The sequence below is a fragment of the Acipenser ruthenus genome, chromosome 1, assembly GCF_902713425.1.
Source record: "Acipenser ruthenus chromosome 1, fAciRut3.2 maternal haplotype, whole genome shotgun sequence".
NCBI lineage: Eukaryota > Metazoa > Chordata > Actinopteri > Acipenseriformes > Acipenseridae > Acipenser > Acipenser ruthenus.
Window position 1 is genome coordinate 31,122,591 of NC_081189.1, and position 21,050 is coordinate 31,143,640.

A 21,050-nucleotide genomic window follows, 5' to 3' on the forward strand; every position below is an offset into this window, starting at 1 on the left:
CTACACACAATCACCTTAATGAACTTTCACCTTAAAACAAGCCACGCAGATGGGAATTAAGTGCGATGTTACCCATTTGCACATGCCTTTCTTGAAATAAGCTGTAGTTGGAAAACCAGTATAAATATTCTCAATAATTTGCCATCAAGAGACCTTTGACCTTTCATAATCCAAACAATAACTCAATTATTCATGGGCGCTTGATAATTAAACCAATTTATTATATTATTGTATTTTCCAACAAAACTGTGAACATTTCTCAAGAATATTAAATGAGAGAACATGTGTTAAAGAAAAGCAAGGCAAGACGCCTTTTAGTCATACAAAATACTATTTTCTTCTCTTCTAGTAGTTGTATTCAGGCAACAGTCCTCTTGAATATATATAAGAATTGACTGGGATCAACCAGAATTCTGGAGAAAAGTATACAGAAATGTCTGTTTTTGTTTTTTTCACACTCACATAAACAACAATTCAATATCACTATCCTACAAAGGCCCTTCAGAGGAAAAAACTAATGGTATTAGGGAAAAATGGCCAGGCTGTTTGCACAAATGTGTCATTTAAGTTTTTCAGTGAGGGGCGAGGCATCTCATTTGCACTGCTTTAACTTAAACAAAAGAAGCAGAACAATCTAAAACTGGCAACCCTAGCAGTCTAACCACACATTATAAACATAAAAACAACAATTTACCACAATTACACATCAAACTGTAGTCTTACATTGATTTCCATAGCATTCAAGCATGCAGTACGCCATGGGTTAGGGTTAGGGTTTCAACAGCTTCAAGTTTACATGGTGACCAAATTGACCTTTGAAAGATACACTTTCCTACTAAATGTCTATGATATTCTGAGTTTAGGCTATTCCTGTTTTTAATCAACCTTGCAGTAAGTGTGAAGTCATTCTGAAAGCCTGTGCTAAATTTTGGAGCGCTGTATTGGGCTTATGAATGCCTAGTTAATCAAAATCTAATTTATCAGCCGTACTGAAAGACATGATTTGCAGAGTAGGTTGCCTCTGAATTAACTTTTCTATCCTGACACACACTTGCATTACTTATTTAATTCTGTTTTTTTTTATTACTAATTTGGTGTTACTCAGACTAACAGCAACCGATCATGCAGATTCATCTTGCCTTTGAAAATGACTCAGGCTTACTCCTGCTCTTTCTGAACCCTGTTCTTCAGAACAGACGTACTACAAGCTGAAGGGAGGATTCATTTCCACATTAACCACAAGCAGTCTTTCAGTTCTTGTTTTAAAGATCTTCAGTAGCCTAATGGCTGGATTTGGCCAGGGTCACTCCCTATCCTTGTGAAAGCCAACTCAAACCAATAGAAATAGCTGCATGTCTTGTTCCTTGCGCCACTCAGCACACTCATTTTTCTGGTATTAGTAAAGAAGATTTCCTAACCCAATCTGTTTTGGGGAAATTAAATCTGGTTGCAAGCACCCACTGGGAAACAGACAGATGCAAACTACAAGGTATAGTGTATTACTAATCAGCTTAACCAATTAAAACTCGTTTCAAGGCTTAATGTGGTACAGATCTAATCACTCATTCTCCCTGACCAGACTATAGTATGAAGCAAGTGGAGAATATGAATATATAATCAGATAGTATAGAATATATTTAAGAAATGATTTGTTAAATTTGAAAAATGTGCCTGGTTCATAAATAAGGCATTATTATTGTCAATTCCACCTGATGCATTAAATTTTTGTGGATTGTGTACAAACAATTAAACATATATATATATATATATATATATATATATATATATATATATATATATATATATATATATATATATATATATATATATATATATTCTAGGACTGCCCTTTGAATACAACCTTAATAAATTAACGCTTGCTGGAATGGTCAAAGTTTAATAAACAGTTAAGGTAGTACCTCTTTACTCTTTCACACTGTCCTCTTTTTATCGAGAACTTTACGTTTTTTATATAAAAATATAACTGTAGTCAACATCAAAAACCGTATTCAAGTTTCAAAAAATAAATATATTCTTAACAACACTTGATGTTCGGTAACAGCTTTACATTTCACTTTAAAGTTCACTCTCAATATATGGAAGGCATTTAGCAATTATTCAGTGCACTCAAAAACAAATGTGTTACTATCAATGTTCAAACACAAACTGTAAGCAACTGCTTGATATCAAGGCTGAACAGTTCTTTATGCATTCATTGCAAAGTCAGAGATAGAACCTGTACTTCAAATAAATCAGTAAATTGCTACATAGCAAGGGAACAATCTGAGTAGTTACACAAACAGCAAAAGTTTAATTTTGGGTGCGACAAACTTTGCAATTTTTAAGTAAGATTCCCTATATTTTAGGAAATGAATCATCCTAATAGCTTCCATAAAAAAAAAATACTTATACATGTCTACTCAAGAAATGTCACTCCAACAAATTCCTTCTTTGACACTGTATATAATTTCCCTACATATTTAACAATAATATAGCATAAATATTAGACATTATTTAATGTTTTTTTTTGTTTCAAGTGCAATGTTTAGTTCCCAAAACAATACAAGTGTCTGCCAGACACTCATCTTTTTATTTAAACATTTTTACACAAACAACATAAATAGTAAAGATGCATTTTTTTGCATAAATAAATTCTTACATACCGCTTCAGCATCTTTAAAAGAATAGAAACACATGTGTTTAAAGACTATACAAATCTAAGCCCTCTGCTAATTCAATGTGTGTAAAGTATTATTATTTTTTTTACACAATATGCAAAAAGCATAAGTAAAGAAATGTTCTATGGTTATCCACTTTTAGAGTAAATGTAGCATCTGAGCATTTCTCAGTCATGGAGTGATATCAGTAATTCATAAAGTTACAGTTTAAATATGAGCAGGGGGTATTGGTAATTTTGTGAACATAAACTGCCCACTTTAAGCTTAAACATACAATACACTAAATACTTTTTCATGTAATCTGATGTAATATAGTGATATTGCCAATACAAGGTTAAAAAGCATCTTGATTGGAGAATTACAGAATTAATTTGAAACAAACAAAAACATTCTAATATGGCTGTAGCCACAACTTAAATACAGTACATACAGTATGTAGACCTTAAATGGTACCTTGCACACCTATTATTCTGTAAAACAGTTTACATAAAAATAAAATTCACATTATGATACACTTTATCATATGTTCCTTTTCAAATTCAAAAAGAGGTTTGTAGTAAGAGAAACTATTTCCTTTAAGAAGTGACATCATAAAGCAGTAATATCTGAAAGCTTACGTTTGTACTGAGTCACATTTTTGAATGTGGGTGTTCAAGAAGTGCTGTCCCTTTGGATGCTGTCGAAAAAAATCAAGAACCTCCTTCCTGCATCAAATGATATGTTTCCAATTGTAAAACAACAGTTCCTTAAAATAAATGTGTCTGAATAGTCTGCCCATAGTTTGCATTTCTAAGTTTGGTTTGCTCATTGCTTGCTGGAGTCTTACGGATTGTAACCCACAATGTAAAGGTTGTGAGGTATATTTTCCCTTTTTGATATAAATTATGTATAGATGTGCAAAGTCTGAGATTCAATAAATGGCACCAGTCAAGGGCTACTATGTGTTAACAAACCCAATCTCAATGTTATTATTGGGCTCCACCCCAAAGTTTTTCCTCCCATTTTTGTTCTTTAAATCACAGTTCTGAAATTCAGTACGGGCATAGTATGGGTACCCTTATAGATGCCTTACATTGCAGAGCTGCTTGAGAAATCTTTCTTTACTGTGTCATTTCTTCACAGTGACTCAAACACACAGGTGGTTCAGCAGCTGGCACTTTCCCCACTCTTTGCCAGGGTAGCTGTGCTCACTGCTATCTGGCACCCATTGGTGACATGATTCATGACTTTATGTTTGAGCTGTGACACCTGCTCTCTCAGGACATTAGCTGTGGAGGCCAGGTCTGAGTTTTGTGTCTTCAGTACCTTGACTTTTTCCTCCAGGCGGGAAATTCTCTCCAGCTTCCTCTTCCTGCACTTAGAAGCGGCGATGCGATTCCTCAGCCTCTTGCGCTCGGCTTTGATCCTCTCCTGGGTCTCCAGGTCAATGGGGGAGAGGGTGAGTGGAGAGCTGGAGGGGTCCCCTGGGAGGTGGGGCACTTCTGGCACTGTCTGGGGCTCGTCTATCCCCCTCCCAATGGGATGATGTCCTTGCCCAAGACCAGGGTGCACTGATCCATGACCAGTGACAGTGTAGGGGTTCTGACCTCCTGAATAGGAAGCAGAAACAGTGATCTGGCCATGGTTGTAGCTCGGTGTCAAGTTGGTGTAAATGGGCATCTCTCCACTGGGAAGGACATTTCTCTGGAAAGGTACCTGCATTGTGGAGGATGGAGAGATGGGAGACCCGACGAGCTGATTCTGTTTATGGAGATCTGCCAGGGCTTTCACAAATCCATCAGCAAAGCCCTCCTGCTCATTGGTGACCTGGTTTCTGTACATAAAAGGGTTACCGGTGGAGTTTGGGGCAGGACTGGTGGTAACAAGCCCCTGGTTAGACTGGATGATAAGGTGTTCCAAATCAGGAGAGGACAGCTTTAAGAGGTTCACATCTGTAGAAGACATTAAAGAGCCAGCTGTGTTATTGTCAACACCAGGATTATTCGAATTTAAATTGCCATTGCAGCCACTCTGTCCAGGTAAAAGCTTCAAACCCGAGTTGTTGCCCACAGGACCTGAGAAATTCTGCGCAGCCATGTTTTTCTTGCTCATTATTTTCTGGCTCGAATACCTGGTGCTGTAGTCTGGGATTTGTCCAGCATTTTGGAGACTCACGGCATCATCGTGATAGAAAGGGGTTTCCATTTTACCCGTCTCTGACACAGTGTAATAATAACTTCATAATCTGATTTGCATTTATCACAAGGTTGAAAATTCCCAGAAAGCCATCATGCACTGAGCATGGTGTGGTTTGTTTTAATTGTAAGTGTCCAGCTGGCTGGCGCTCAATGGTAAATTAATGATTATACCTGTTAGAAGAGAATATATCTTTTATTAAATAAATAAATTAATGAATAAATAAACAAATAAATAAATAAATAAATAAAACACGGACACTTAACGTTAAGACTACGTTCAAAAGCAGGCTCCAAACGCAACAAGCTCATCAATTAATACTATAGATTTATAGCGTACTGCAAATCTGACTTTATAACTCAAACATATACTTATATGGTAAAATATACATTAATGTAACATCAGTATTTTATATAAAATGTAACTTACCGGTAAATCTATTTCAGGTTCAGCATGCAGGGAATCAGTGCCTAGTGTGGCGTGGAAATATGCGTTTCAGCAATTGATTCAGGTTACAGGTTATGTCTTTTTTTTATTAAAGTTTCCAGAGAATATCCAATTCACCTAGACCTTTCTTGATTACTAATCAGACTGGTAAACAAAAATATGAAATAACACCCATTGAAGGCATTTATTTATTCTTTTACAAGCCCGGTGTGGGTCCACATCGGCTATTTTATAGAAGAATATAATCGCCGCAGCGATGAAAAAACAACATCTCCTTAAATAAAAAAAAAAAAGAAAGAAAGAAAGAAAAAAAAATTGATACGTTCAAATATTCCAGGTGTATTTCAATATTTCTTGCTGTGCTATAATTTATTTTTATGATATCCTTTTTGGGTATAAAGCATAAAGTCTAACGTCTGCTATGCCCGTCTGGCCCCGACTGATGACAGTTTGAGTCTGGGACTTTCTGCCTGTCTGATTACTAATAACACGCCCTCTTTCTCTCCAGTTCCTGAAACTATATTGATGTCACATTTACTACCTCCTCCTCCATAGTATATGGTGAGATATCTGCATAAAGTTTTTTTTTCTTCTTAGTCATACGAATGCCTAATGTATTATTGTAAATTGTGTGTTTACCGTACAGAATCATACACAGTGCAAGCGAAACTTTTGTGGGTATGCAGTGCCCCCACGCGATGTTAAGCATTGCAACTGTGGGAACCCCAGACTGAATGGTTACGATAAGTGAAAGTAAAATTGTGTATACAATTTGTTTTCACAAGATTAAAAGGAGCAAGAGAATACGGCAGCCACCACCGCATAGGGAGGACCCTACTGCATTCACTGGGAAATTTACAGAACGCATCACCTTGCATTTCTACCAGGTACGCTTAAACCAGTCATGTACTATTTCGTGTTACCGGTATGTTCTGTTATGGTTGAACACGAAAAGCTGGAAATAAGGCAACCTTTACACAAATATGTATGTTGTACTGTACTGCTACAATAAACTGTAAACTGCAGTACATTGTCATTATAATTACATTATGATGAAGTGATAAGACACGGTACTTCAAAGGGAACTACAGTAGACTATGGGTACTGTAAGTGTAGCACAGTTTAGTTACTGAATCTTCCAACTATACTGTTGTAAATACTAGAGGGACACTCCTTATTTCTGTTAAATCGCTGCTTTCCACAAGTGATTATTAACTATATTCACATCCGATCATTCAGTAGTCCCAAATTAGTTGATCATCAGGGACTGTAAAACCAGCCTCCATGTTTGTATTGGGGCAGCAGTGTGGAGTAGTGGTTAGGGCTCTGGACTCTTGACCGGAGGGTTGTGGGTTCAATCCCTGGTGGGTGACACTGCTGCTGTACCCTTGAGCAAGGTACTTTACCTAGATTGCTCCAGTAAAAACCCAACTGTATAAATGGGGAATTGTATGTAAAAATAATGTGATATCTTGTAACAATTGTAAGTCGCTCTGGATAAGGGCGTCTGCTAAGAAATAAATAATAATAATAATAATATTGCTGTTTTATCCAGTCTTGATAAAGAATTCTCACAAAACCTGCACTCCACAGATCTAAGATGAAAAATGTTTCATTTCCAAAATGTCTGTCTGCTAAGACATGCTCATTTTGTCTGCATCATATCTGGTGGTTTACTCTAGGTGTGATAGTTATGCAGCATAATTGTTTAAAATCAGTAGATTCACTGCAGACATTGCAGAGGATTTAATAACAAGCTGTGCAGCCTGCACATTTTACTCAGCCCTTTCTAAATTTGCATAGGAAACATCTACAGATTTTTAAAACAGATATTAAAAAGATGCATTGCTAAAAATGCAACTGAAAATGCTAAAGCATACATAACATTTAGCTAGGAAGAGCAGAAAAGGAATGCATTGAAAGTCCATTATATGGCAGACATTTCAACATCTCTACTTTTTTTGAAAATGTATTGATTTTATTGTGTTGTTTTTGTGGAAAGCTAATTCAGTTACTGAGATTTTCCATCAAAACCCCTCTGACTCACTGATTGGCTGACTACTCACTGCAATAGAGCATTTTTATTGGCACAGGCACTTTCGGACACTTAGGGCCTTTAAGCAAGTGCAAAGGCTAACGCGAGATTTCAGAAAAGTATTAATAGTTTAAAACTAGCAAGAAATTACCGGAAAAACATTAATCATGTAACTGCTCCTTCTTGCAAGGTTTCTCAAATCTTGAATTTTTGTTACATCTATTACTCCCGTCCTCTTCCAAAAATGTGCATTTGCATTTGTACAAGATTGATGAAAAAAGTACCACTAGAGATTGGTGAATATCAACAGGAAAAAAATACATTTTCAACTTGAATTGCTCTCTTGAAAATATTTGAAAGAAACGTGCAATCATGGCAGTTAACCTAGAAAGAACTGTCAAAATATATGCTGTTTGTAACTCTTTGGGTTATGGTAATTATTTCTATGCTCTGTCAGCCAATGTTATTACATTAGTTCATGGCTGTTAATATGTGGTCTTCCGGAAAACTGACATTTTTAAGGAAGAACGCCAACCTCTTTTCCGAGAAACCTATCGCATTGTGGAAAATGCATATTAACAAAACTACACTACTACATAAAAAGCTTTTTTTTCATATTTTCAGGGAAGATAAATCATTTTTCATTCTAACAAAATAAGACTTATTTGCACATAGAATTGTTACATTTATCATTGTAACACTTAAACAATGAAGTGCAAAGGAAAGAATTTTTGAGTGACTAAAACAATGTTAACACTACAAGAACAACATTCATTTTGGAAGGATCTGAAACATAATTGTTTGAAAGTTACTTTCTAGTTTAATACTGTTAACATTATTTCTGTCTTACAATTTGCCTTTGTTTAAAACATGGCCCTCAGTTGCATGATGTAATGTAATAATATGAAAAACACATTAATACACTGCTGTAACTTTTGATCTTTGATTGCTAAATGATGTAATTGGTGCCATTTTTAAGGAAAATATGGACAACCCCTCCTTCTTCTTTTGCTGCATTACTTTAGGAAATGACTGTTGTTTGAAAGACAATATTACAGTTTTTGTGCAAGGAGTTGTAGGAAAAAGGAATAGACAAAAATCAGGTGACAGAGTTCAAAGGTGCATTATACTGTACATGGTTTCTCTGGTATCAGGGACCACGGACAAACGAGGTAAGCTGGCAAACAAGAATCTTTCCCAAACATGCTCAACTCAAGTTGGAAATACTTTTATCTATTTAGTAGTAGAAATGAAACAGACCCAAATTCACTGTATTTGTGTAATGTATGTAAAACCACAGTGGATGACTTTAAAGGACCAATCAATGCATTTAATTTCCTCATTTTTCTTAGGGGTAGTATCCTTGATTCTTGCCATTTTCATCAATTTGACCTGCTTTATAACACCACTGAATAACACCACACCACTGAAACCCACTTACACAGGGAGGACTGAAGATCAGTTGACAACCTCCATACCTACTGTGAAACCCATCCTTGTTTTCACAATGCAGTGGTCACTAGATTATCCACCCTAACCCAGCATTCCCTGTCAGTCCCCGGCTGAGGTACTGCTTGGTTTCTCGTATTTGTACTCATACAATGGCAACGAGGAGTGATTGTGCATTAATTAATCGATAAGTAGAATTACTTGAGGGAGTAAAAGGTTACTGGTATTGTAAATCAGTATAATTAGGCTAAAGTCCCAGGCTACAGACACCTTAAGTTAAGTACTGTGATATTGAAATATTGAAATTTAGCACTCTACTAAATCCAGGCTACTAACCTGAACAAAAACATTAACTTTTTTGCCAAAAAAGAGTCATATGGAAGTTGTGGTTTCACAAATGTACTGATCTAGCTCACTTAGTCTTATGGGAGTGACGCTGCTTTCTTTAATTGGAAAGGTTTTTATATTCACTGAACAGGTCAGCTGTAACGTCAAAAGCAACTAAATAAACAGCCATTCTGCACAAGCGCTACAGGGACTCCCATGAGCAGTCTGTTTTAGTTGAAATATTTAAAGGTGACTTGCTGTAGGCTAGTATTCAACTTTTGCATAGACCTTATCTGAAATCAAAACATAATGACATATTCAAGGTCATGCCTGTATTTCATTATAGTATGAACCTTTTTAAAAGCTAAACTTACATAAAGTGGCACCGAACAATATTCAGAACCCACGTTTCAATGTCTATGTGTAAAAGGGTCAGGATGGTTAGGACAAGCCAAGAAGGAACTGCTTCATTTTTATCGCTTTTCACACATTTCTATTCTCAAAAACACAAAGAAAACCCAAATAAAGTTTAATATTGTACCAGTATATTATATTATTTTCCCACATGGTACAGAAGCATAAACATAAAAGGTGATTGTTATTGTTCCATTGCATTTGGTTGAAATAACCCTACCCACGTTTTGAAAGTGGTTGTAGCTAAGAAAATATCTCCTGTTGTGCCCTTCCATTCGCTATATGGTCTCAAATAAGCAGTTCGATAGAAACACATGTTGTAGAAATTATGCTAATATATTGCTCACTTACTAGTAATTAATACAGAATATACTAAAACAAACACATTAGGCAACAACAAATCAAATGAAGGACATACTGAATAATTTAGTGACTAACGACAAAGAGTTTAGTTTAAATGCTTGTCAATGACTAAATGTTTTATGGTAGTAAACAAAACTGAAGCAAGTGCATGTTTAAACTTGACAACCCTATTTTTGACAAAAAGAGTGGTACAAAATTCCTGAGCCAACAAGAATAGTGAGAACAAATATACATGCAACGTACCAACTGAAGTGTTTTTTTGGGGTTTTTTTTTTTTTAACAACTTGAAAAGCCATCTAATTAAATGCATAGTTTAAGGTTTCAGACAGGGATTTAGAGATATTTCTAACAGAGTAACATAATGGTTTGAATCAGGAAAGGAGAGACTTGTTAAGCCGCATTTGAAAGCTTTAAGTTTCTTATAATGGAATTGGCTAGAATCTAAATTGTTTAAAATGCACATTTTAGAAAAAAGGGGAATGTTGTTGTAAGGAAGTTAGGAGAAGGCACACCACTGTGATACAGTACAGAACACAGGTATGTTCCTGTGGCAGTGTGGCAGGATGAAAGCCCTACCAGTGCACATGTTTATGTCTTGGTGTGGGGAATACTGGGTTGGCAGGGAGGGGGTTAAATTTCTCACTGTCAAAAAACGTGGGTGGAGCCATGAATTGAATAAAAGCCACAGGTGTCTAAATAGGGGGATCATGGGTGTTAGTTAGTAATGTTTAGCGTTGACGGTGGTGAAGGTGAAGATGTTTTTCGTGTTCCGTGCTGTTACGTCTTGTTTGTTTGTTTACGTCTCCGTGAGTGTTTTTGTAGTCCTTTTGTTTCGGCCCTCGTGCAGTTTATTTTGTTAATGTGTTTTGTATAATGTTTAGTTATTTTTATTTGCTCATTAAACATGCGCATTAGCGCTGAAACTGCAACTTTTGTGTCTGAGTCTCCCTTCCTGGTAAACAACACTCTTGCCAGTGACGCTGTCCTATCACAGTTCCAAATACCTTCATCAAAGACTAAAACATGAATATGTTAGACGCTGCCAGGATGTAAACATTGGGTGAAAATTGCATAACATCAAAGAACTGGAACAAGACGAAAGTTAAAATAGTGTAGTATTTTTGTACCATTACCAATTTGCTCTTTAACCCTTTTAAAAGTTGAATGTGGTATATCGTGGGAAAAGCATAACAAAGCCTTATAAAGCATATTAAAAGCATGTACAGGCAAGCATGGTAAATCATAGAGGAGTATGGTAAAGGAATGTAAAAGGCATGGGTAATCGTTCTAAAGCACAGTGTAAGCCAAAACAAACGTGCAAAAACTGGCTTATTTAAAAACATTCTAGAATAGTTATATGCTTCAAATCTTTATAAAATCCGTCAATATAGACTTTAAAACTTTGTTAATAGGACTCTATGTTTCTAAGTTCCAAAATACATATTTACTTACATGTTTGCTATATACACAACAGTGAGTATAAGACCAAAAAGGCAATTTGAGCTTTATAATTGATTCAATATTGTGTTTGTTTTCAATTAACAAAAAAATGGAACAATATATAAAAACAACATACAGACAGGACTGGTTACAGTGAAAACATGTTTCTGGAGAACAGACATACAAAAAAGAAATAGGATCTGACAAACTTTCATTAAGAACAAGACTAAAAGTATGCAGGCTAAAAACTGTTGTAATCTTGACAGACACATAGATATGTCATATTCTTACTTTGTACAGCACAACCAATACAAACGGGGTGAAAAATGTAGATCATCATGTAATGCAGAACCTAGTAAAAGCATAGACCCATGATACCGGTTTCATTAAACATTACAGTACCTAGTAAATGAAAAAGAAAAAAAAAAAACTATAGCTTGGTAAGTTTAAAGCAAAACTGAAATGGGATTGAAGTCATCTAGGTACCAGGGATAGTGATTAAAACACAAGTATGTAAATTACCTCTAAATTAGCAAGATAAACATCTTGTATGGCAATTCGGTAGAATCTGATATATTAGAATAATAATTAAAAAAAAAAAAAGAAAAATCTAACTGATGAGATATTGAATGGAACATCTCGTACGCCTTTAAGTAAAACTATGCATAGGCTTCTGTTATCAGCTATTCTATATAGAGATCATGGTGACCAATTTAAGTTACCTTTGCTTACATGAACTGTTGAAGGCTAGATTTTTGGAGCTGATTGTCTGATTCTATCCAACATGCTGTGGTGCAGAAATTCCACTTTACTAAGGCCTGCTCAGTTCCAAAATTAAAACACTGTGTGATGGTGACTTCATTAAACTTGACGAATATCCATGAGTGCTTGTGGCAAAGTGGTTGACAGTGTGCAGGTAATTAAAGAACAGACAGACAATTGTAATCCAGGTGAAAAGGTTTGTTTTTATTTGTTTTGTCCAGTGCCTGACGGCGAAACAAAGAGTAAATAATATTGCTGGTAAGTAATACAGAGGCGTGTATTACTTACGTTTATAATCCCCAAGCTGGTCCCGAAATAATAGTCCCGTTACTGTATCCCCACATTAAACACAAAACACATACACAAGTCCCTTTAGTGCTTGAATTAGTGATTGTGGTACAATACAAGTTACTGTGAAACAAGTGAAGTGCTGTTCCGGGTTTGTGCTGGCCTCTGGCGACAGCTACGGAACGTGTTAGCTGTCCACTGATACAAGTAACAAATAGACAGTGCAAAACAAAACACTCACGATTATCTCCACAACAAACACAGGTCCTTCCAGGTCACTATAATAACCAAAACGAAGGAACAGATAACATTGCTTCGACCCCTATTTATACCGTCACTCATGACCCCTTGGTAAACGATTGCAGCTGCTTTTTATGATCTGCAGCTGCCACATCATTTCCCCTCCAGGTGAATGAGTTAGTGTACCGAAGCTCTGTCTCTTCTCTAAATGACCGACTTCCTTTTACCCCTCGGAACGAAGTGTCAGGCCAAGTAGTCCAGAGCACTCTGTCCCCGTTACTTAGCGCCCTCACAGGTCGAGAGGGAGATTTACCACCAAGAATCATTGTCTTTCTGTCACAGTGATGAAACGGTAATACGAGATGATAAACAGATAAGAAACACAATATAATGCACATTCAGAGGTTGTTTATCAGTTTCATAACATTAAAATAGAATATTCTTCTGTCAGAAAAAAGAAGATTAAAGACTGGAGTAAATGCTTGTTACTTGTTGCAGCACTGCAAAGGTTCCACACTTTCATGAGGCAGTTCTTAAAAACCAAGACAAACCGGTGCCGGGTATTGAGTAATCAAAGGAAAGAAATATCTGGAGTACAGCCACTAGGTCATTAACTTAAATGTAAAAGTAATTTTAGTTTTATAATTGTAATAGCTGATAATTAAGGCTTGTTCTTTTTGCACAGTGGAACTAAATTAAATTATTATTATTTGTTTATTTAGCAGACGCCTTTATCCAAGGTGACTTACAGAGACTAGGGTGTGTAAACTATGCATCAGCTGCAGAGTCACTTACAATTACGTCTCACCTGAAAGACGGAGCACAAGTGACTTACTCAGGGTCATACAATGAGTCAGTGGCTGAGGTGGGATTTGAACCGGGGACCTCCTGGTTACAAGTCCTTATCGTTAACCACTGGACCACACAGCCTCCTATGAATTAAAGGTATTCAATTAAAAATGGTGGTCTTTAAATGCTGTGTTTACTTTTCTGGGTCGTCTTACAAAACCTCACATTTGACAGAGAAATAGAATCACAAGCCATAATATCAATAGGGTGTAGGGCCACCTTGGGCTGCCAGGATGGCACAGATTCAACCTGATGGGTTTATTTAAATATTTTATTGAGTAGTATGTTATGGGACCATGGTCTTGTGATAGACAGTCCATTTACACAAACATGCTAAATACACTATTAAAAAGGCCATATTCACAAATAATATTTAAAAGAGAAATCAAACTGCCAATGTTACAGAAATAACAAACAACACTTAACCTCCTCAAGATTTTTTTATTTTGAAGTTTGTTTTAAATAAATAGTGTTAACTTAGCGAGGTGCTAAATGTTTTTAGATACAGCCATGCTTTAATCCAACCCTGTATCTAAAGCCCCTTTCACACTGGCTACCCAGGTCACAATCCTGTGTAGTGTGACCCACCTCAGGATGTGGGTCGACACGCTTTGACCCGGGTTGAGCAAGACAAAATGCATGATGGGCGCTTGTAAGTGGAGGAAGTAACAAACAGCTACTTTGTCTGTGTGAAGGTTTCACTTCCACAAGAGCTGTTTCTGTTTAATTACCGTTTTGTTGATTGAGAGACACCATGAGCCAGATTGTTGCATGGATAGTGTGGAGCAATGAAGAAACATTTGCTCTAATCAACATTTGGGCCGACGATTCAATCCATAGAAGCTTGGATGGAAGCACCTGTCAAGCACACCATCTTGAAATCCTGAACAGATGAACGGGTGGTCATGTGAATGTTGCTGCTTCCGGGGCATTACACACGCTCATTTTGTACTTGCTTCAGCCAGGGCGACCCTGCTTCTTCAAAAAGCAGTGGGAAAACACTTGACAAAACGCATGACACCAGGTCGCAACCCGGGTAGAGTATGCCAGTGTGAAAGGGGCTTAAATTACTTACAAACTACTGACAGAAGAAAGTGTCGGTACAGTCAGTGTTCGAGGTAAGCTGCGTACTGTGTGTTTTATGCATTGCAAAAATATGAATTACGTATGATATTTACATTTAGTGTAAATAATATGCATAGCAATTTAGCTGCACAGCTTGAGTATGCATTTATCAAACTTCTTGTACTTCGTTGGTTCCCGGCATCTCAATGGTCAATTGATAATATACTGCAGGCAGTAGCTAGAGAATGAATCATACAAATACTGGGACAGCTAATTTCAGCTTGCCTGGGAATTGCCAGAAACACGTGACCAATAAGTCCGGGTTTTGTATATATATATTTTTGAAAGTATGGACTTGCAGTGCGTGTTTGATACTGGTAAATAAGCAACTCGCTTCTTGATCTTCAGGATTTCTCAGAGGCATTCCCCTCAACCTAACCGACCAAGTTACCTACCTGTCAAGCACATTTTTGGAAGATAAATCTATCTAATAAATAGAATATTCTGTGTTTGGAGAGACCCGGAAGCTTTAAAGTGCTATAGCAAACGATGAATAAGGAATGTAATATTAGAAAATAAGAACATAAGAAAGGTTACAAACGAGAGGAGGCCATTCGGCCCATCTTGCTTGTTTGGTTGTTAGCAGCTTATTGATCCCAGAATCTTGTCAAACAGCTTTTTGAAGGATCCCAGGGTGTCAGCTTCAACAACATTACTGCAGGAGCTGGTTCCAGACTCCCACAATTCTCTGTGTAAAAAAGAACCTCCTATTTTCTGTTCTGAATGCCCCTTTATCTAATCACCATTTGTGACCCCTGGTCCTTTTTTCAGGTCGAAAAAGTCCCCTGGGTTGACACTGTTAATACCTTTCGCTTTTCTTTGCACTCTTTCTACAGCAGCAATATCCTTTTTGTAGCGAGGTGACCAGAACTGAACACAATATACTAGATGAGGTCTTACTGATGCATTGTAAAGTTTTAACATTACTTCCCTTGATTTAAATTCAACACTTTTCACTATATATCTGAGCATCTTGTTGGCCTGTTTTATAGCTTCCCCACATGGTATAGATAAAGTCACATAAACTCCTAGATCTTTTTCATAGATTCCTTCTTCAATTTCAGTATCTCCCATATGTTGTCGGTATCCTCCTTTGACTAAGTTTTTGTTCAGGAGTTTAACAGAACACAGTAAAATGTAAGGCTGTAGTTAATGCATACCCCATAACATTGAAGCATGTACCGTATTTATTGGAAGTACTCAAGGTAATGTTGCATTTTACTCACCCAAAATAAATTGTGTGCACACAGTGTTTAAATTGGAGAGTAAATTATTCAATGACCCAAAACTTTATCTGGAGCGCTGGGTACAGTGTAAGACAACTCACATGTACAGTCCTACTGAATCTCTTAACAGGTGTCAGCAGTCTGCAATTGGAAACCCAGAAGTAGTCTCAAGCTGTACCATCTAGAAGGTCTGCACAGAAATGGGAGACAGAATTGAGAAAGAAGTAGAGGATACTGTATCTCATGGTCATGGTCTGTAATTAGATACAATGTGATTCTCAAAGCTATTTACTCCAAATTGGCATTAGCATTATTTTTGTATTAAGGAAGAAAACATGATTTGCAATTTTAAAACTAATTAATGTGTGCAGTTCACTAGCAAAACAGATGTGAAAGCAGCCTGTGAAAGGATGGCTGGTGCGGTGACGTCAGGCCAGGAAATGAAACCACAACACACAGGATTTTTCGGGATGAAACTGAGTCACTACAGCGCTAGTGTTTTATTAAACAAAATAAAGATTGAAACAAAACCCAAAACAAAAGGACATGTTGGCCAAACAAACAAACAAACAACAAATGAAACAAGTATTATGCTGTTTTTGACCCAGCACGCGTAGCAATTGTTATTTAATTATTTTGTTACCTACTCCCATTCTCTACTCTTAGACACTCCACCCGTGCAGCCAAAGCTGCAGGTCTTAACAATGATCTTATTATCCCTCAGTCACATTTTGCACGGGTTTAATAAGATGCGTGACTGTCAGCTAATTATATACTTAGTAGCTAATCAGTCAAGCATTCTCACAAGGTAATTCTAAACAATAACAGATAATGTCGGACAGCACCTCGCTCCTCCTGCCAAACAATATATAATAATACAACAAAACAAAGTACAAATCATAATATGCACAGGGGCGGGGAGTATCCCTTCACACATGCCCCCCCTTCTGTGCAGCACACATGGCCTTAATGGCCACCTCCCCCCTTAAAAACCCAGCAGTCCCGCTCAAAGTCCGGGGCCAAGAACAGAAGCCTTAAGGGGCCCATGGCTGGCAATCCTGTCCGCTTCCCAGCTGACAGCGGAAATGCTGCCAGGGGCCTTTACTTTTGTTTTACAGAACTGTCAGGTTTAAAGACACTGGGGCCTGTTTTCAAAGAAGTGCTACAGTGTAATGTTCTGCTGTTTTTAAATTAATGAGAAATAATAAACTTGAGAGTGACTGTCCTTAAATCACTTGGTTCTTGATTCCCTTTAAAAATTATCGATGAAGTGCCACAGTCTCTGTCCTTGAATATACATGTTATATTTGGTCTTCAAGAGTGAGGCATAGAGCTATGAATCTTGGTGGGCCTAAACGTTTTAACAATAGTGTACGTTTCAAGGATGTAATAAAAATTGGCCATGATTAATTAACACGAATGACACAATGGTAACATAATTTTTTTGTATTTGTAAACCCTAGCAATTTTAACTTTAAATTAAAATGAATTGAATAATAACGTTGTGTTTCCACATGTTTTTCCAGGCTAGCCACGGGATGCACAACTGATCTATTGCCCATTTCTACCCCACGAAATAACTGGATGGGATATTCATTTTTTATTGTATGAACACACATGATGTTTATGCAACAGTTTGTTCACTGATACGAATATCACAGCACACATTGCTCATTCACATCTTGCAAGAATTTGAAAAGGAGACAGTCCAGATAGATAAAAAGCTAACAAATTCACCATCCACAGTCTTTCTGCTTGTATTATTCTGCCCCAGTGCTTGTTGGAGCACGTATTTATATGAAGAGCGAGTGTAATTTTACTTTGTCATTTATTTGTAAAATATGTTCTTCCTCTAATTAGCAATATTATCTGTGCAACCTCCTTTTCTCCTTTTCAAGATTGTTGGGTTCTTTGCTTGTATGTTAGACTCATACAGATGTTTCACAGAGACCTAATCACTTCAGTGGTCTACCTGCAATATACAGCAGTTTATCTCTAGCATTGTATCTGAAAAATGTGCTTATCATCAATTAACTTAAAAAAGGGGGACCTGTAATAAAGTTAACAAACCCTTTATTATGAGAACAAAATGGCTCCCAAGTAAGTGTATTTTTCTTTAATACTCTTAACGGTATACTATTTGTATGCTTTAAAGTAAAACAAACAAAAAAAAACATCTTCAGAGGAGTTTTTCTGTTTATTTTCCAGCAGCAGGTACATGAAGATATTAATGGAATAAATTACAGTATTTATAGAGATGACAAAAAATTTGGACAAACATAAATGAGGTAGTGTCTGAGACCACAGAATAAATATTTGTTTGCATAGTACTTTGGGAAATGCTTGAACAAGAGCCAGAGCTGAAGGGTGGAGAAGGCACAAGGCACTGCTTGTTTGTGGCTGCATTACTGCACTTGAAATAACAAGTGTTAAGCCTTTTTTTTATTTTTGTAACAAAAAATAAATAAATAAATAAAACAGCAACAATAAACCACATACCTACCATTTGCAAGCATACAGCAACATTTTCTATGTAAATAAATATACATACTCCCCTTCTAACACTGTAGCTGATCTTGCCATTTCCACCATCAAAACATTCCACAATTTCCCAGAAGATGTTAGCTGACTGCCTGACTTTCAAGCTCAGGCTCTAAGCTCACATCTCAGTGATGACATCATTTGGAAACCCACCCTGAATGGCTGTGTGGACTGCCTGTCATTGTTGCTAAGTAAAACTGTTTTACCCCATGCTCATATATATATATATATATATATATGTATATATATATATATATATATATATGAATAGTTTTAAGATTAAAGAACATTTTTGATGTTTTTAGACGCTAGTGAGAACTGTGCCTCAGACTGTGGAGAAGACAGTCTGTTCCATTTGTTATTATAGAATTAATTTGATTTTAAACTGCAATATTTTTTCTGGAATATATGGTTTAGGGAATATTGTCCATTCTAGCTGCAAGGAAATACACTACAAATGTAGCCCAATAAAACAAAAACCTAAGTTTATTTTCAGTATAATCTTTACAATTCAGTGTGTAGTAATATCAGCAGAAAGGTGCTTTCAACAGTGTTTTGAGGATGATGCTCAAGTTAATCATGTATGGACAATCTATTATCTTGGTATAAAATCAATTTTCACTTAATACTATTAATAATATTGCACTATTATCATTGCCCCGTTTTCCTTTGTTGAAGATCTTTGGTTACTTTCTTGTATTTTATACATTGATTTTGAATATACAGATATTTTTAAGATAGCACTATTGATGAAAAGTTTCTTCTGCTTCCTGCTGCCTAATCACTGCATGGTGTGTATTTGTATTCATCTAAGCATTGGCAGATCTTAATAGAGCTTCCTTTAACTCCCCCATTCACTGTTTAGTTCAACTTTGACATTTCCTCTGATTTCATTAGTAAATCGCTCCTGTCTCCTCTAGTAAATATTTAACTATTTAATCAAACAGAGCATGTGGTAATCGAACAGGAACTTATCCAGCATAGAAAGCAGGGGTTCTAATAGGTGCGAACTGACATGGCTTCTTTAATATAATGGGACGTATTTTCATGTTAATGTTACAAAATGAAAATCAAAATGCATTGAGAGTGCTTAAGTGGACTTGAAATACGAATAAAACGAACAGGTGTTTTACCGCTTAAAAAAATAGGAGTTAATTAAAGTGGAGTAAACGCTTTGAAAATATGGCCCAATATTTCTTCAGAGACTAAGCAAATGTATTTTAAAATTGTATAAAACCACAGTTGTCGACTCTCAAGGTTTAAGCCTACAAAGTTTATCTTTCTTGAAGAGACTATATAATATTAACTCTACAAATTTTAACTGTGTTACTGTACATTCGGCTAATGTTGCATAGTTTGGCTTTAGAATTGAACAATGCGTTTCTTACGGTAATATTCAATTTAGTTAGATTGGTAATTTCTGCCTTGGATTTGTCTAATTTTAAAAAGTACCGGCATATCCTCTCTTAGTTTGGAGTTGATGTGTGTAAAAACATGGGTCTGCATTTTTGTTGTTTTTGGAAAATGTTAGGTTGCCTTGAGAGTCAGTTAAGATATTAATAATTTATGAAAATCTTTCTTTTTTTCTATTTGTGGGGGGTGACTCAAGGGGACCACAAACAGTACTTTTATCAGTAGATTTATCATCTAGGAAAGAGCTTAGTAATTTTATTCTGATACTTTCAATTGTATAAATAAACAAGTCTCTGAAAGTGAGAGCTTCTCACAGTCATCCCAAATGAATTGCTTGTGCTGTCAGAAAGTATGAAAGACAGAGAGTAGTAAGTTTAAAGCTGACCTTTTATTGTTCAACTTTGAATACACAAAGACGTGTAGTGACATGTTACAGTGAGCTGGAGAGCACCAGCATATAAATTACTACTATTGAGCAATAATACTAATACACAAACAATAAAATAAACAAACAAACCACGGTAGACGCCGCTTGCTTTATTGATATTCACTTTCCTACAGCATTCTGATTTTAACCTTACAAATATACACTATATTCACAGGTGTTTTATACAGTCATTATTTCCAGTGGTAGCTGCCAAAATGTATGTCATAGTGTTTTGATTCTGATGCGCTTACTTTTTAAAATGTATCCCTGTTAAATATCCTAGCTATGTGCTAAAGCGTATAAATAATTCAGAGCACTAAAAAAAAAAAAAAAAAAAAAAAAAAAAATTGTTACAAGATATCACATTATACAGATATCACATTATTTTTACATACAATTACCCATTTATACAGTTGGGTTTTTACTGGAGCAATCTAGGTAAAGAACCTTGCTCAAGGGTACAACAGCAGTATCCCCCACTGGGGATTGAACCCACAACCCTCCGGTCAAGAGTCCAGAGCCCTAACCACTACTCCACACTGCAGCACTAAAAGGATAACCACATTTACTATTGATAGGGTTTGGAATAGGCCCAGTGAAGCACAGTAATTGGAGCTATATTGGGTAGTAGGACCAGGCAGAGAAATGTAGAATGTGCTTCTTTGGGCACATTCCACCTGCATTTGTATCAGCACAGTCTTGCTCAGAAACATTGTTCTCATATTGCTTAAATGAAATATGACTGGACATTGATGTAAAGTAATTCACAATGTCAAACTGGAAAATCCCTTGTGGGAGAATCTGAGCTCTTGCGTACCATCTAGTTAGTATTGTATTGTTCCAATAAAGTC

General features: G+C 36.4%; 1 protein-coding gene across 1 annotated transcript; it reads right to left on the reverse strand.

The window, feature by feature from the left end:
* Window positions 1-1,828: 1,828 nt before the first annotated feature.
* Window positions 1,829-5,743, reverse strand: LOC117421449 (transcription factor Jun). The gene is made up of 2 exons (XM_034035907.3): window positions 5,283-5,743; window positions 1,829-5,026 (listed from the first exon to the last, which is right to left on the reverse strand). Exon 2 carries the CDS (start codon window positions 4,860-4,862, stop codon window positions 3,822-3,824), a length of 1,041 nt encoding a protein of 346 aa, XP_033891798.3. The 5' UTR covers window positions 4,863-5,026; window positions 5,283-5,743; the 3' UTR covers window positions 1,829-3,821.
* Window positions 5,744-21,050: the final 15,307 nt, after the last annotated feature.